The following is a 17,239-nucleotide window of genomic DNA, read 5'->3' on the forward strand; positions in this document are numbered from 1 at the left end:
GAGATGCTTTTGCTGTTTTTGCTTTCCTGGTGCTACTTTTTTTCAACTGTTGGTTGAGTTTGAGGCGTATGGGCTTGTTAGACTGAAATCAGCTGGAGGATGCAGGCAAGTGTGAAAGGTTTCCCCCCACACCGTTTTCAATATCTGCTGCCATGTAGATAAGTGTATTTGCAGTCTGTTGTGCCCAAGATATCAGAACCTTAAGAAGATCTGTTGATTTACATCCATCTGCTAATTTGAAGGTACCACAGCCCTTCTAAATTCTGTGAAACAGTTGAGCTGCACTTTGTGTGGGAAACTGAACCAAATTTGCTTTTAGATGATGGGTGGTGGACCTGATAGTTACTGATTCCCACTGCTGAATTATAAGGAATTTGGCAGTCCTGAATACTGGAAGATGGAGATTACTCAATGCTGTCTTTGCATTAGACCCCACAGTAGTTGTGGTGAAGTCAGGTATTTTTGGGAGCTTAGACTGAATTCAGCTCATAACATTGACTTGTTCATCCTGGGAAGATGTGGAGCTGGCAGGGTTGAATCTCAGCTTTACGAATACGAGGAAAGCACTGTAGCCTTCAGAGCAGGCTCTGAAAGCCGTTCTGGTGCTGCCTTGAAGACTTCTTTCATTTTCACTGATGAGAAGAGTTGCTAATCTCTGCTGAGCTTAAATGTAGTAGCTGGAAAATTATAAAGGAAAGTATTTCTACTGGGTTTTTTTGGCTTATTTTTTTCTTCCCTTTATGGCTGCAAAGGGCACAGAAACTTCACAAAGAGGAGATGACCAAAGAAAGGCGCTTCCCACTCTCTAATCTGCTGTTACTGTTGTAAAGTATTAAAGGCAAACGCAGGTCTTAAAGGGAAAAAAAAAAGCAGCGTGGTATTAGGAAGCTGAAGAAAAGGGTTATGCTCTAGGCTACGTCTAAGTCTGAATATATAATGAAGGATCTGAAGCCTGTAGCATAAAAAACACTTTGCAGTTTGTTGGCAAAACTCAGCTTTGCTGGCTTGACCATAATTGAGACAGTAATAGGAAATGATGTGAACATGACTCATACACTATATACTCTTAACATTGGACACATGGCTGGACAAGGTAGTGACATAAACCTTAAGGCTACAATGCCCTTGCTACAGTCCTCTAAACTCAACCTGCTGGTGCCCCTGGAGCTGTAGGGAGATGTCAGCCTTCAACAGAAAAAGAAGAAAGTTAGGAAGTAACTGGACTTTTATCTGTGTCTTGAAATGAATGTCTGCAGGGTTTCCAAGGAGTGACAGGCTCCCGAGGCAGCAGTGGAGAGAAGGGACCTCCGGGTGACGTTGGGCCAACAGTAAGTTTCTGATTTTGTGTCTCAAAAAAGGCCAAGTCATGAAATAATTGAGTGGAAATAAGTTGTTCCCACAGCAGCTCTCCTTTTGTTCACACTCATCCTTCTTAAGGAGATGTCTAGATATACAAAGCCCAGGCTTCTTAACTGTTGATAAAGCGTTAACAAACCCCACTGCCCTTTGATCTTTGTAGATTCACAGCTACACAAAATCCAACAACCAAACAAATTTCTGGTGTAAGATTCTGGAATAAAGCAAGAGAGTCAGTCCTGAGCTGGAGTAGCCAGCTCTGGGCTTGCAGGGGCGACCGCAGGTCTAGATGTTACAGTTATTTCTTCTTCTCAGATGTTAAAACCCACCTGCTATGTTGGGAAATCTGTTCTAAGATTGTATCTGAGGAATTTCTGCATCCCTGTTGATGGCGCTTTATGCCACTTCTCTAGCTGCTGCTTTATTATTTTTTTTTCTTAGAAAAGAAACCAAAATATTCCTATGAGCTTGAAGCTCTTCTAGTCACTGATATGAAGTCAAGGAAATGATGAGAGTGTGGGGAACAAGCTTTGTGGTCCATGTTTCACTAATGTAACCCACATCCCCATTTATTTCTTTGTTTTCTTCTGCTCTTCCTTTTCCTAGACTTTCATTTTTTCTTTTATTTCCTTGCAGGGTCTTCCGGGTCCGAAAGGAGAAAGAGGAGAGAAAGTGAGTTTTTGTGGTGTTGGGCGGCACCGCTGTCACTGTGTCCGACACTCGAAAGAGTGGATGTGGTAACATGGTTTGCAAGCTCTGCTTAGGCAGACAAACCTCCTGAGTGTTGAATAACTTCACGTACCTCTAGCTTGTTGCCTTTCCATTCGCCTGCGCTGGTATAAGCTGCTGGGATATACATAATCCTGCAGCAGTCAGGAGCTCCCTATTGTCAACTGTAGTAATGAAGAAGAAATGCCAACTGAAAATCCACTATTTGCTGAGAAGGAAAAACCAAAGCCACTCAACGTGACAGAGTTGCTCTTTTTTAAATGCATTGCATAAGAGGGGACTCATTTGTAATAATCCTCTGGCGTGCCCCAGCACAGAGAGGACTGATGTCAGCAGATCTATGCTGCCTTTGAAGGTTATTCTATTGTGAGAGGAAGTTTTTCTCATCCTGACTTTTGGTTAAAAAGAAACCCTGTGTCTTTCTAGGAGTCTGAGTCTCATTGCCAAGACTGACTTATGTGCACTTGGCTTCAGACAGGAGGGAGCTGCTTTCGATGGGCTGCTTTTGCCTCAAGTTAACGCTTCAGTAGTCACTTTTTTAACACCATTCTCCTTCCAATCCCATCAGCTTTTCCTTTTCTATACATTTTTTTTTTTTTTTGCAGTGGAACTTTCCTGTTTTCCTCCCTTGGGTGTTGTGCCAAGCTTTTGTTTAAATCTGGGTAATCTGCACAGTGCTCCAGCCAGAGATGTTTATTTTATAAATGTTTTTGGAAGTACGCAGTGAGTTAGTTATAAATTTTCACAGCTAGAGCCAGTGTTTATTTTTAAGCAGTTTTTGCATTTTTATCACTTTTCCCTACTTAGTGAAGTAAAACTTTCTAAAGAACCCCTTGGATATGATTTATTCAGAATACAGTAAGTATCAATATTCATAAAAGATTTAGACAAAGATAGGATATTGTAATATCTGATCATATTAAAAGTTTTACACATCACAGAACATTGAGTTACAGACTTAGCATATTTTTTGATAAAATTTGAGAGTGAAATTTACTCTCCCTTTTTTGGTAGCTTCAGTAATTATTAAGATTCGGTCTGGGCTTTTTGATGTGCAAGAGAAAAGCAATTATTGATGTTTCCCAATTTCAATTTTATGGCTTCAGAGCTTTGCGATAAATAAATAAAGTTGCATTTCACAGTAATTAATATCTCTGAAACTCAAGCCGAGAAAAACAATGGGCAGAAAAGCTACCATGCATTATGATATTGATCCTTTTTAAATTACATTAATTCTTCCTTTTTTTTTTTTTTTTTTTTTTTTGTAATAAAAAAATTGTTTCACTTTAGGGGGAACCACAGTCCTTGGCCACAATATACCAGCTTGTTAGCCAGGCTTGTGAGCGGATGATTCAGAGTGAGTATTACCAGCCCATCTCCCCAGTGTGTTCACGCCTCTTCAGCAGTGGTGAACAAAACCAGAAGGGAGACAGCATGAAGCTGTAGTGACCCAGGGAGCTCCTCTGTCCTCTGCCGAGCCGAGCACCACGCATAGCAAATGTCCCACCACAGGCTCTCAGCGCTACTTTGGTTTTATTGGGTGGCATATTAGCAGAGAGACCTGTGAAATATTTCTTTGGAAACCCTTTTGGCACTTTGCAAAGACTCCTTTATTTCTCAAGTGAAAAAGCTTGAAATTAATTTGAAAGAAATTATTCTTTCGGTGATTCGTGCTTATTCCTCTTAAGACAAGGCATTTTTGGTAAAGCCCCCGTGCTGTGATGCACGAAGAGAAGCAGAGGTTTTGCCCAAGGTCAGGCAGCAAAGTCATGACTCAGCTGCCCGTTTTCCTCTTCAGCTTCTGGCTTTTTCAGTTTGGACTGACAGCCTTTTAGCACTAGCTGGTAGTTTTAAGTACCCTTTTAGACAACATCTTCTGATTTTGTCTCTTTTCTAAATTTCTCACCCAAGGAACGTTAATTTTCTGCCTTCCCTTCTCAGCTCATGTGTTGAAATTTGACTCATTCATTCATGAACACGCAAGGAAGCCAGTTCCTGTTTGGGAAGAAAGGTTAAAACCAGGAGAACCAGGACCACCAGGTCCTCCAGGTCCCCCTGGGAGCAATGGAGAAAGAGGAGAAAATGGCATCCCTGGACAGTCGGGCAAAGATGGGTATCCTGGAGAAAGAGGTATGGACAGAAGCGTTTGTAAGCATTTTTTACTATATCTTTGATAATTTAACTAAACATTTCAGTGCCTCCAGCAGTACTGTAAAGATAATCCATGATATTATCTAATATCATTGCTATTTTCCACTTGGACTTCTCTCTTCTAGGGAGAGAAACCCAAGTTAGGTAGCTCAAGGAGCAGGGAGAAGACAGATGCAGCCCCGTATTTTTGCAAGCTCTGCTTTGAGAGGAAGGCCAGTTTGATACCATGTGTAGGCGCTGGGGGATGGAGGGTTTAATTTTAGAGGGCAGGAGGCTTTCCGTATAGAAAGGCAAAAGAAACAGTCATTTGGATGAACACCTGGTGGTGGAAGAGATCACCTCTGGGCAGAAATGACGAGTCTTGGAAAACACTGAAGGCAGGCATGAGGCAACTGAAGTAATGCTGGAAGTGGAAGTAGGTTTCTGGAGCAGTGGTTCCAACAATAAAAGCCTGACACATGACTAAAGAAATAAATTAATGTAATCTCAGAAAGTAGCATCAGCTGTTACCCATGAATGAGTGAACAGTGGAAACAGTTTTGCTTGGATTAGCAGACAATGTTTGTCACAGTGGCTCAAGTAATTGTCTGTCAAAATAAAATGAAAAACGTTGGTTTCAGCAGTGTCCTAACAATTCTAAAAAAGCTAGACAACTTCTGTTTAACTCCTTGCTCTGGCACTATTCAGTCTTATCTGGTATCTGCGGAGCTTATCAAAATGTCACTTAGAACCTGCAGATGTTTCCAGCCTCTCGAGTGAGGAGGTGGGAGAAGACAGATCTCACTGAAAAACAACCTTAAGGATGCAGATGATCAAAATATTTTCATCTTAAAAATATGAAAAATGGTATTTTGTCAAAATGCATGTGTTTCACTGAGGTGTACTGGTTTCATGAGCAAATTCATGTGAAAACAGCAATCCTGACTGCACCTGGTCGAAGAGACGGTTCGGCTTTGTGATTTCTCTGACCCATGTGAAGAACATGGGAGTGGACCTCACCCTCAGGCCAGTGCACTAACACCAGCACTATGAATTTCTCTGTGAAAAAACTCCATTTTCACCTGTATCAGGTTGCATATCAATGCTAGTTGGAGACCTATTGGTCATGGGCAAATGGCTGCTCTGGAAAATAGAGTAAGTCCCCAGACAGAATTAAAAGAAGTGGATATTCCTTTGTGTTGCCAAGGGCTGTGACTCTCCTTTAATTTAATATCTGATAGCTTGGTGAGGAGACTGCAGGAGACTTAATTCAGGGTGAAATAAAAAAATGCAGCGAAGTGACACTTGCATCTTATTTGTGATTAGGTGCCCCGGGGCCCAAAGGAGAAAAAGGGATGTCTGGAGCCAGTGAGGAAGGGATCCAAGGACCCAGAGGCAGAACAGGTAGAGTGAATACAACCTCTTTGTATTGACCAAATGGGGTTATCTGGAGCTCACCAGCTGCCAGAGTCGAAGTGTCATTCAGCCTTAGGACCACTGTGGTGGGGCAGATTGACCTTCCCAGCACAGCACTGTTGACAACATCCTGGGTGGTGGTTCCTCTCTGCTAGGACACAAGAGCCTGCTCCAGGCTGCCTCCTCCCTCTGGTACCCATTCCCAGGTAAAGATGGATGTTGAGGACCTGTGACATATCCAAGGAGTTTTAGTTTTGCTGCCTTTTTGCATGCAAGACCAGATGCTCAGGGGATAGAAACTGAAAATTCAGCTCATGAAACACAAGGGTTTTTGAGTAATCTGTTAGGATTTGGTGTACTCCCTGTTCCTTGGAATCAGTGGGAAGTTTGCCACTGAGGTAACAAACCGGGCACTAGCAAGAGAGTGTGGTCAAACATATTCTTCTGTCTTTAAATTTTTATAGTTGAGATGTGAAGACACAAAAAACAATGACTCTGGGATGGAGCCTGGGGTTAATGTGATTTTCTGCATTGACACGTAGTTGGGCTTTGGATTCTCATAACCTGACTCCGTTTTTAGCCAAGCTGGGCACCCTTATGGTCAAGAATAAGCCCTCTAGTTACTAGGATTCAGAAGAGGTTTTCCAACTGGCAGGTGATATTTTTCTACCAAAAAGAGGAAACAATACTCAGAAAATTAACCAACACGTAGGACGGAGAAAATGTAGAAGAGGTTTTACACTGAAGCAGCTAAATAGATGTGCTACAGCTTACGGTGCTTCTCCTTCTTCAGGCCCACCAGGAGAAGTTGTGCTGGGGAAGCCAGGTCCGAAGGGTTACCCTGGAAATGCTGGTCCTCAGGGCTTTCCTGGTGTCAGAGGGCAGCCTGGGCAGTCTGGGTATCCAGGGGGTTGTGATATCTCTGGATGTTATGGGGCCGGTAGAAGAGGTAAGTCCTGACTATCTCAGTACAAAAGTTACACTTTTATAGCTGGTTACTTCTCTTAATCTGGGCAGAGACCTTTGTTCATCCTTGAGGCACTGTCAGTCCTGAGAGAGCTCCTTTCAAAGCCATCAGGATGATTCATGTGCAATCCACACGGATAAATGCCAGTTCAATTGACTGCTCCTCAGCCATCCTTCATAGATTAACACACAACTGCAGCACTAGTTGAGCAGGTGGCATGATCATGGGGATATCTTCAGTTCTTAATGTCCCCAGCAATGTTTCCATGGTGGATAGAGAGGAACAATATCTCAGTGCATACATATACATTTAATGGCGGCTCAGTTGTACAAAGTCCTGGGAAATGAATAAAATCACTTGCACTGAACAGAAGATTTACAAGGGAAAAGAATGAATTCTTCGCCATTCCTTCTCAGCACTTGATACTGATTTATTCATTTGCTCAGTGGCCTCATCTCCTTTCCACACACAGATTTCATCCCCTGATGGCTGATGCAGAGGCAGCTGAAGACATTGTTTTGCTCTGGAAATCTCTGGGTGAAAGCTCCAGGCACTCCAAGAGAAGCAGCAACCTGAACACCACATGTGGTGTTTGTGTTTGGTTTTTTTTTTTTTTTTTTAATGTCCCATCATTTCTATATGGACAAGTCAATCACACACTAAAGCCACCAAACCAGCCTGTGTTCAGATGAGCCATCCATCTGTTTTTCAGCACCGGAGACCTGCAGTGTTCAAACTCACATTGCACGTCCTGCAGCAAGACAAAGACACAGTCGGAGGTACAGGCTGACAGACTTGTAAGAAAAAAAAGAAATAATGTATTGAAATGCTCAAAAATATCAGATAATTTTTGCCCGTTTGTCTGCTTGTGGTTTCTTTTTGTCACTTGTTATTCTGGGTCCAACAGCACAGAGAAAAACAGCATCTCATGCCCAAAGCTGTAAATCTGCTGGAGCAAAACTGCATTTTCTGTTGGTTGACAAGGTAACAAAGTCTAGCACCATTTTGACTGTTTCTTCTTTTGGCAAAACGCTGATGGCTTCCTTGCAGGGGTGTTATGTACACAAGCATCGCAGACAGCGTGATAACCTTCCCGTGATGTGACAAACCCCGCTGTTTAACCCCGTTCTCTGGGGCTTGGTAACTGTCAGGCAAAGCCTTAGATGAGACAGAGCGCAGCCATGTACCGAGAGGAGCTGGAGATTAACCCTCTGGCCTCTTCCATCCCTCCCTCCTGCACTCTGAGTAGCTACTTTGCATTTTATCAGGCAGAATATTGAGTAGCTCCGAGTCTGACTTTTATCTATATGACACGGAGGTAATTGTCATGTTACACCCCTTTCCTGGTGTAAGCCATGGTCTAATACGTATCCACAACAAACCATTCAGATACTGATAAAAATGTACCTCCTGCTTTGCAATTACTACTTTGGGCAATGCTCAGTTACACCGTTCATAAACTGCCTCTGCTTCTGAAACAAACGTTCCTCAACTGTGATTTAAACCTGGAGCAACAAAATACTTCATTTTCTGCAAAAGCAGAAGGAAGCAAAAAGGTATCAGTACAGATTTTTCAAAGATGCCAGGAGGCAAAAAAATGGAGCATCGCTCATATTCCTGCGCTCTTAGTTTGGATGTGCAATTTCTGCACCTACATGCAGACTCGTAGCTGGGTATTCATATGGCTATAGCCAAATTTTGAAAACTTAACAGCAAATACACCTACATTTAGAGAGTAGATTGTCACATAAATACCAAATTGAAAGAGAGCTACCTTAAGAAAATTATGTTGTTTAGACAAGGAAACCAAATGTTATTTCTTCTTGTCATCATGGAAAAATCCTGTAGAATTAGGGAATTTTGCTAAAGGAGCATTTGAATATATCAGACTTGTATGGGAGACATCCTACAACAAAAGTCACATAAAAATATGATTACTTCTTCCTGTAAGTATTTAAAGTAGTCCTTGGCTTAATGTATGTTCATTCTCTAGAAACTCCCAAGAATTAATGTTTTCAGTATGACGTACATTCCCTTTGGAAAATGCATAGAGATACCACTCTGATAGAAGTAACATTTCTGTTAGATTTGGAGCTTTCCAGAGTTGCCTTGACATATGAAATAGAAATCTTTTGAGCTTAGATGAAGTGTTTCTGCAGACAAAGCTCCAGCCAAAAGAAAAAGGAGTGGTCAGAGGAGCTGAATTCCACAGTACATTGGGAGCGCGGTGTTTGGAAGAGATGGATCCATTGGGATAGACACTGCACACGTGTTGTGGAGCTGTAAATGTTTCCATTTCTACAGGTCAAAGAGCTTTTGGTCTATGTTTTCCCTCTCTGAAAAAGGAAGGTGTTCTGAAAATAACCCTGCCAAACCTGCGTTAAGTTGCATTCAGAATGGTTCTGCATTTAGCACTGGATATAAACCCCAATACCTGTGATAACTGGCGGATGCAAAGCAGTGGGCAGGAAGGGCAAGGAGGTAAAAGGGGTACCTTGCACAGCAGAACCTAAAATCGTTCCCAGGTTCCTCACAAACTGCGGAAGGTAAGTATTTCAATGTGCAACGTCTGCATTTCTCAGGTAATTCTGCTTCCTTTCCGATTTAAATCAGTGCAGCCAAATTCCCAGCTCTGAACTTGTTCTCTCTGTTCAAATCTAGTAACCGCAGGTGATTTGACATAGAGCTCCTTTAGTTTTCTTTATCGACTGGTTTTGAAAGTTACTTACATCACCTCACTGCCTGTCTTGGGATTTGATCTATTTGGTAGAATTTCAAGTGACCTTTGCTTTTGTCTGATCATTTCAGATACAACATGAAGGGTCAGACTTTAATAAAATTGGGTCCCAGAAGAGCCAATCTCTATTGATTAGGAGACAGACAACCTGCACAAACAACTTGCCTATTTATGTTCCTAAACTTTGTCCCATGAGTGGTTTTATTGCCTTAAAACCACGGCTATTCGGTCCACCCTGTATCACAGAGCATACGTGCAAGAGCTTTGGCACCCAATTCCTCGAAGCCAAGGAGCATTTCTGTTGAGAGATCTAAAACTGAGGGTGTCCTAATCCAGCAATGAATGTTGCAGGTTATTAAACAGCAAAAGGAAAAGGTTTCAGTGGCTGGAGAATCACAGCAGCCCAAAAGGAGAGGTGTGGGGAGGCTCAGGAGACCCTGCCCGAGCCCAGATTGTGGTTCCCTCCTCTGTCAGTGAGCACAGAAACCAGCCATTCGTGAATGTTAATACCCCACGCTCTTTGCCGAGCACAACCTGCTGTTTTCCCTCTTGTGTTGTTCTTCAGCACGCTTTGTACTTTTCTGGCCCAATTTATCACTTTTAATGCAAACTGTAGTTAAGAACAGTGTCACTCATTAGCAATGCGGTTTAGAAAATTCTCTGGCGGATCTTTCATTAGCAGGGACTTTGTTCTCAAAGCTTTAATTGCTACAAATAAAAGTTTAGATATTAGTTTTTCTGCATTTAAACCTATTTTCTGGATAAACCTGAATTAACCTCAGCACATAAATGTAACACGTCCTTGTGAAATCCCACAAGCTCTTACCTTTTTTCACCTTTGCAGGCTAATGCCTGTTTACCTCCCCTTCTGTTCAGTCCTTATTAAAAACCTTTGTCCTGATTTGCTCATCCTTATTACTGCCCTTAAGTAGTCTGTGTCATAGACACTTTCTTTTCCACATGGTGACAGTCCTTAAATTGCGATAAATTTGGATTTTTATCCCCACTGCAGAGTTTGACCCAGCCCGTGCAGCTGGATTCTGGCAGAGGCTCGAGGACCTTCCAGAGACAGATTGCTTTGCCACGAGTGTCATTTTAAGGTATTAAATCGGTCTCAGGGGTAAGATACAACAAATACAGAGGACAAACCAGCAACTCTGCTAACAAGCAGCTCTGGAAAGGTTTTCCCCAGGGCTCAGCAGGTTGGCTTGACCAGATTTAAAGGACTGGAAACAATAAAGGCATCCTGGTTTGGGATGGAAGTTCTGCACTGGGGAGAGCCCTTTGGGTCTATCGAGGTGGGGCTGTTATAGGCAGATTTTCCTTAGCACTAGATGTGAATTTTACATCTCACACATACATCTTTCTGGCTGGCTGTCTCTACACAAGTGGATTTCCTCCAGTTTCTTGATAAATGTCTAGAAAGAAACTTACCCAAAGGGAGGTGCTACACACTATGGGGATTAGCTCACTGGAGAATGAGATGATATGGTGGAAAACAGTCCTGAAAACAGCTGGGAAAATGGGGATGACATAGATCATCCTACCAGCCAGCTGCAGATAAAATACCCTGCGTGCCCTACACACCCAGACAAAGTGATCGTTAGGGAACCAGAATGAAGAGGATGTAGGGAAAAACAGGAAAATGGTGATAACTGAGGTTATTACTCTCAGGTTTCTATGCCTTTGGTCTTCCATTCATGGCCAATGGAGCTGTACTGCTGGGAAAGCATGAAACACCATGGTGAGGATACTATCTCTCCTCCACAAGTAAAATAGAAAAAATCAGCATCCGTGTCTGCTTTCTGTGATGCCTTTGGGATCTCTGAGCTTAGTTTTATATTCCCAGATCCTGAAAACCAGTTACTTTGCTCTGGGTCTCTTCCAAGGCAGCTTTAGAGCTCCCGCTGTAACCCAGTCTTGCTTCCTCACTCTTCTTCTGATAGCAGCTTGTTCACTCAAGTCCTGGGAATCAGTTCTGAGCTGGGAACATTGCAAATGCTAACAGCCTGGCTGCATACATTTTCCTGGAGTCTTTCATATGCTAAAAAACTCTCTCTTTGTGCTGCATGGGTTTGCAATAGCAGAATTATTCATTATTCTACAGTTATAGACTGGTTCATGTCCCAGTTTTACTGCAGTTTCTGATTGTTGAATCCTATGGCGGGATAGCATCTTCCTTAATGATCTCCAAGATGGAATTACCTGTCCAAGAAAGACTGGTAGGTGTTGATTCCTTGACTTTAGTTGAACTTCAAAGTGGGGAACTATTAATGCCACATGAGAAGAAATGGAGTTGCCACTGTATGAAAAACATTATGATGTTAGCAGAAGAGAGGGTGCCAGGACCCGCATTGCTGGAGCTTCTCCCCAAATGCCCGTAACACCTTTGTGACTGGTTTCAGCTGTCACTTTTCATCCTGTCCTGCCAAACCCTGTGATCCCGTGGTAGCACTGACCCTTCTGGAACAAAACCGCATCCTTAGCACTCCTGATCACACTTGATATTTTTGTTGTGCTGACGGAGCTGATGCATGTGGCTCTTTCCTCTTCCCTCTGTGTGGCTGGGGAGCTCTGCCAGGGGCTGCATTGCCATTCCATGTCCCTGCCAGGTGGTCCTGCTCTGTTGCTGTCACCATGCCACGCTCCCTTTGAGATGCTGCCATTCACACTGTGTGCACTGGCAATAACTTTTTGCAGAAAAGGTGAAGATTTGAGATGGTTCCTTTGCTGTGAGCAAAGTACAGCCTGTGCAGAGCTCTTAAATACCTCCTTAAACTTTTATCATTTCTTCTGCCGCCTCCAAATCATTCTGTTCTGCTTGGCAGGGGCCTGACCCTTGCTGTGCAGCCACCCTCACCTCTGCAGGTCCCCATCCCTGGTCTGTTTTGGCCATCGCTCTGAGCCCAAGTTCACTGGGAGATGTGAGCAGAGACTCGAGCTGGTGCTGACTCTCCACGTGGTTTTGTGGTTTTATTGCTAAAAATGTGCATGCACAGCCAAGCCTCCCACCTGCTCTGCTGCTCTGGGTGCTGACAGGCTCGGGCGAAGGAGGAGGAGGAGGTTGCAGAGGGAGCTCTGTGCAGCCATCGTGGGCAGGGCTGCAGTCTGGCGATAGGATGCCCCAGCAATGCCCAGGGTCAGAAATCATCCTCCACCTTCATGATTATTTTATCGGTGCATTCGAAATGGGAAAAGGCACAGGAGAGAGTTCAGGCCACCTCCCTGAGCCCAGCCTGTCCCCCGGCCCCCGCCGCGATGCAGACTGCAGCTGCAATTCTACGTTTACTCACTAGACCTTGAAGATGTTTGACTGTTTGTTTTCCTTCCACCACCATAAGCAAACTCACTGGCTGTGAAAAGGGATAAATTAGCATCTCCAAAGAGTGAGTCTCTCTTTATTCTGAAAACAAGCAAAGCTCCCTCATCCTCCCTCCCCACATTGTGCCAGCTCAGTTTCTTGTGGAACTGGCCCAAACCACAGCTACTCTATGTTTTTGGGAGCTGTACAGATTCTAAGCACTTGGCTGAGTCTATGAACACAGAGGTCAGTTGTAGCTTCTTAGATGAGGCCAAATGGGCTGATCGCTGCATTGATTTTTAGCCTGTATTGCTCGGACTGAGGGCAGTAACTTGTATTTCAAAGAAGTCTCTTTGAACCAGATTGTTTCAGTTCCAACATTACTGTCACAACCCCATGCAGTTCTCTGCTGCTCAGGGAGTCATGTGGCATAAGCAAGCCTCATGTGCCAGGCTTACTATGTAGGGGTGCCACGTCTCACCTGGGGTGTCACCTACCCCAGGTTCTGGCTTCTACTGGGACCTTCTGTGCTGCCCTCCAGGCAATGCCTGCCTCTCCTGGTGCGTGTTTTCCAAAACCCTGGGCTAGCCAAAGCTGCCTAGCAGGAAATTTCACAGTGGCCAGACAGTCTCATGTGTGCTGGTCCCAGCTGGGTGCAGGGGAGATGTTAGGTGAAGCCCAGAGCCCCTCAGCTGCCAGCCTGAGTCATGCAGCCACGGCGGATCCCAGGGGAAGCCTGTGTTTTTAGGCTCTTTCCGCCTTCCCTTGCACATTGTGGCAAACTGTTTATAAGCCCGTCTGCCTATGAGACCTCTGAAGTCAGCAGGGAGACACTGGGCTGGGGGCTGCTGTGCTGATCCCTCCTGGCACCCAAAAATTAGCAATGGGGATGGGAACGGTGGGTTTGGAGGTACCAAAGAGAGGGGATGCCGAGCTGGATGGGCTTACGGTCTGTCCAAGTGTGGTGACTCTTCTGTGGCTGCAAATATACAGAGAAACATCCAGAGAAAAGGCAGAAGGTAGATGAAGCCTGTGCTAACCCTCTGTTTTCCATCCTTTAACCCACATGACTGGCTCAGCTGTGCCCTTGTGTGCCGATGTCTCCCTGTGGTGGGACAGGTCTCCAGTGGCCCCCCTTTCCCTCTGGCTGTGGGTTCCTGTCCCTGCCTTCTCGCTAAAGATCCCAAAGCAAGGACAAGACATGCACAAAAGGTTGGTTTGGTTTGGACAGAACTGGGAAGAGGACAGTTGCTGAATCAATGGGCCAAATTTAAGGCCATAATACCCGCAATTTCTGCAAAGTGCCATTCTGAATTCTGTGTGTCCTGTTCAGGTTTCCCCAGGTAAGGGCACGTTTCCTTGTTACAGTAATGCACTGTCTGGACTTCTGTTGTGGCTTCCTCATCTCTAAGTGCTTTCCTGACCTACAGCAAGGGTTTTTCAGCTCGGGGTGACCCTCTGCTATTTTGCAGCAGCCATAACTTTGATCCAGGAAATTTCCCTTGAAAACGCACTAAAGTGCTACCAACATGGTCTGAATCTTAACCCCAAATCCTCCCCTCATTCACATGATTTTCACCCAGCTATGGTTCCCGTGGCTTCTGAAGGGTATTGGCCAAAGTGAAATCTGTCAATGCAGAGACTGCAGCTGCTGTGCTAATTGATTACTGTTGGTCCTGATGGGGCTGAGCTGCCTCCAGCAATTCTTTCAGCCTTTCCAGTTTCTCCGTCTTTACCAGCTGACCACAGACCACATCCCGCACAGGCATCCCACATCTGGAACTTTATTTATCAAATGACTCATACAGGGACACACAGCTCCTGAACCGCTTCAGCTTGACGGGGCATAATTACTAGGCAGGGCACACCGAGACCTCTGGAGACAACTGGAACTAATTTGCCAGGGGCTGGTTTGTAGGTGCGAAGCCTCTTTATGTGCTGCTTTAGGGACCAAGCTCGTGTTCTTACATTGCTGAGTATATGCCAATGAATGCCACCATGCTATGTACAGACTTTAATAAGAACTTTTTCCCTAAATTAGATGGAGGAGATGAAAATGGCTTGGCGAAACGACATGACCTCGGAAAGTATTCCCAGAGAGCTCTGGAGCAACTCAAGCGCGGGCACGCAGTAAATTATTCAAAGGGCTGCCTCCATTCTTCTGCTCCTCTCCTTCCAGGTGATCTAAAATCCACGGAGTGGGATATATTCTCTTCCTTCTGGGGCTATATTTAGATCATTCCCGCCAGCCACGGTGGGAGGAAGAGACCAACAGTTCCCAGCAAACACACAATGATGAACATCCAGAGGAAGATCCGGTCAATGACCATTGCGACGTACTTCCAGTCCTCCTTCACCTGGGAACACAGAGAGGAAAGGCCACTTCTTAACAATTATTTGAGATTGAAACTTATGAAGGCTGTCAGTGCTTTGTTCCAAAATAGCATATTTTCATTTAAGTCCAGAGATAGGAGAGGAAGGTCTCACATACATTTTGTGGTCCTATATGATGGCAAAGATTTATTCTATCGATTGCTGATGTGGGAGACAGATTCCCAGGCTGCGTGGGTGTGTACGTGCAATCGCAAACCCTGTTCGCAGCTCTCCAGGGATGACACACACCTGTGGATAATTAAGCTCGTCTACACACTCAGGATCCCATTTTCCATGAGCAGCAGCTGTAACTGGGTGTGTAAATGTGGCTGCAATTCAATGTGGGGAGGGTGGGGTGAGGGGGAAAGAAATTACTCATTTTCCCATGCTCGTAAACAGATTTGCTTACAGATTAATGAAGCCAAACTCTTTCTGCCAAGGGATTTACAGCTTTGGGTGAGTAAGCAGTGGAAATGAACCAGCAAATAAAAAAAAAGTGATCTTGCTCACCCTGCTTTTTCCCCCACTTTTGTCTTGCTGTGGGAGGATTTTCCAGCAATTCCTCTCTGGGGAGGTCTAGTACTTATTAATACCATCAAGAAAGAATTGTAAATGGCTATTTCATTAAGTAAGAAACCACATATACACAAAAACCTCTTTTATGACATTGCTGTTATTAATTTATTTCCCAGGGAGAGGACTGATCAGATGGCAAAGCTTTATTTGATATGGCTGTACCCATTATAATTTCCTACAATATACCACTAGGTGATTAACAGACCCGAGGGCTGAAATTTGGCACACTGCCTTGCTCTCTAGGGAAAACATCTCAGCAGGGACTAGCTCAAATCTTTTCGGTGGCAGTGACTGCAGCAAGACGGGAGCGTGGTGGATGGAGCCCAGAACCGTAGGTGTGAGCTAAAACATGATTTGTAGGAGACCTGGCTTAATTTTATTATTTTTCTTAAGGATTTGCTGATTATGCTGAAAGTTAATTTTGGTAAAGGAAGCAATTCAAATATCAACGAAATATGCATTGGCAGCAGGCGATGTTTTCACAGGTGTAATGGCAACTTCAGGTCCTAAAATATTATGATCTGTCAAGCAACAAACAAACAAGGTCTGAGCACAACATGGTGACTCTGAAAACTCACCTTGAGTCTTCTCTTTCTTCATCAGTCACGGATGCAGCACTGAATTTTACCTTATACCTCGTGGGTGGTCCAGAGAAATCATGATGTGTCGGAAGGAGAGAATATACAACCCTGGCTTCTGTCACCAATGCTGTGACATTTTATTGAGCTGAGAGGATTAGTCCTTGCAGGTAAGGTATGTGCATTAACCTCATTTTGGCGTGCTGAGCCCTTCATAAACTGTTCATGAATCTTCCAACGTATTTGCAAAGTACCTGTCGTTACTCTGTGCCTCAATTAGACAACGCTCAGCTGAAGCAAGGCCAGCAAAGTGAGCTCTTTAATTACACCTCTCCTTATTTGCCATGTGGACTGCCTTGGTTAGGGATTTAAATCATTGGTATTTCTCCAGCTCCTTGGCTCAGTAAGCAGCTTTGTAAATTGGGAAATGAGGCACGCACTGTAGACCATATCATATTTTCACATGATTTGTTCTCTGAACAAAGTATCTTAAATTTCAGGAATAGCTGAACATTTTCAAAAGTGTAAGAATTAACACTTTCGTGTAATATTTTCATGCAATGGATAATTTTGTTCCCATTAAAAATAGCACCAAGTGAAGCGGGTCTTTAGTATTCAATAGGCAGAAGGAAACAACTGAGATTCACCCTGAAGCTTATAATCTTCTTGGGGGTGGGACCTATGTTGTTTTATGATTGTATAGCCCTTAGCCCCATGTATAATTGGGGTGAGTAAAAGAAATACTGACCCTTGAAATCAAAAGGAATTTTCTCCTCCAAAAGATAAGGTCTCAGAGGATAACTCCCCTTGGCTGTACGTTTTCTGATCTATTCATCACTTGCTAAGAGTTGGAGTGAGTCTCAAATGCTTAAAATTCCTGGTGAGAAGGGCAACTAAACAAGCTCTGGATGATTGTGTTTATGTGATTCGTGTCCCATGATGCAATCAATGTGTAAAGAAAATCTGAAATTTACCATCTGATGTCCAACTTGAAAGCTGGATGGAGTAAATAGGACCCCATTCTGGCAAAATAAGCTTTTCTGAGCATTCATGCTAGTAAAAATAAGTGCTAGATC

At 43.9% G+C, this 17,239-nt stretch overlaps 2 protein-coding genes across 4 annotated transcripts in view; one reads left to right on the top strand and one right to left on the bottom strand.

Moving 5' to 3' along the window:
- COL20A1 (collagen type XX alpha 1 chain) overlaps nt 1-7,457 on the top strand; it is a 46,719-nt gene extending 39,262 nt beyond the window's left edge. Inside the window, exons 33-39 of the mRNA XM_074157206.1 lie at nt 1,257-1,328; nt 1,993-2,028; nt 3,376-3,442; nt 4,027-4,215; nt 5,542-5,619; nt 6,425-6,580; nt 7,071-7,457. Of these exons, the coding sequence (XP_074013307.1) occupies nt 1,257-1,328; nt 1,993-2,028; nt 3,376-3,442; nt 4,027-4,215; nt 5,542-5,619; nt 6,425-6,580; nt 7,071-7,084 (612 nt within the window). The 3' untranslated portion in view covers nt 7,085-7,457. The remainder of the gene's footprint in view (nt 1-1,256; nt 1,329-1,992; nt 2,029-3,375; nt 3,443-4,026; nt 4,216-5,541; nt 5,620-6,424; nt 6,581-7,070) is intronic.
- Nucleotides 7,458-14,867: 7,410 nt separating this feature from the next.
- The window catches only part of CHRNA4 (cholinergic receptor nicotinic alpha 4 subunit), a 22,144-nt gene continuing 19,772 nt past the window's right edge, over nt 14,868-17,239 (bottom strand). For all 3 annotated transcript variants that reach the window (XM_074157731.1, XM_074157732.1, XM_074157735.1), the window contains exon 6: nt 14,868-14,993. In XM_074157731.1, coding sequence (XP_074013832.1) covers nt 14,868-14,993 — 126 coding nt within the window. The remainder of the gene's footprint in view (nt 14,994-17,239) is intronic.

The sequence above is a fragment of the Numenius arquata genome, chromosome 12 (assembly GCF_964106895.1).
Source record: "Numenius arquata chromosome 12, bNumArq3.hap1.1, whole genome shotgun sequence".
NCBI classification, from domain to species: domain Eukaryota; kingdom Metazoa; phylum Chordata; class Aves; order Charadriiformes; family Scolopacidae; genus Numenius; species Numenius arquata.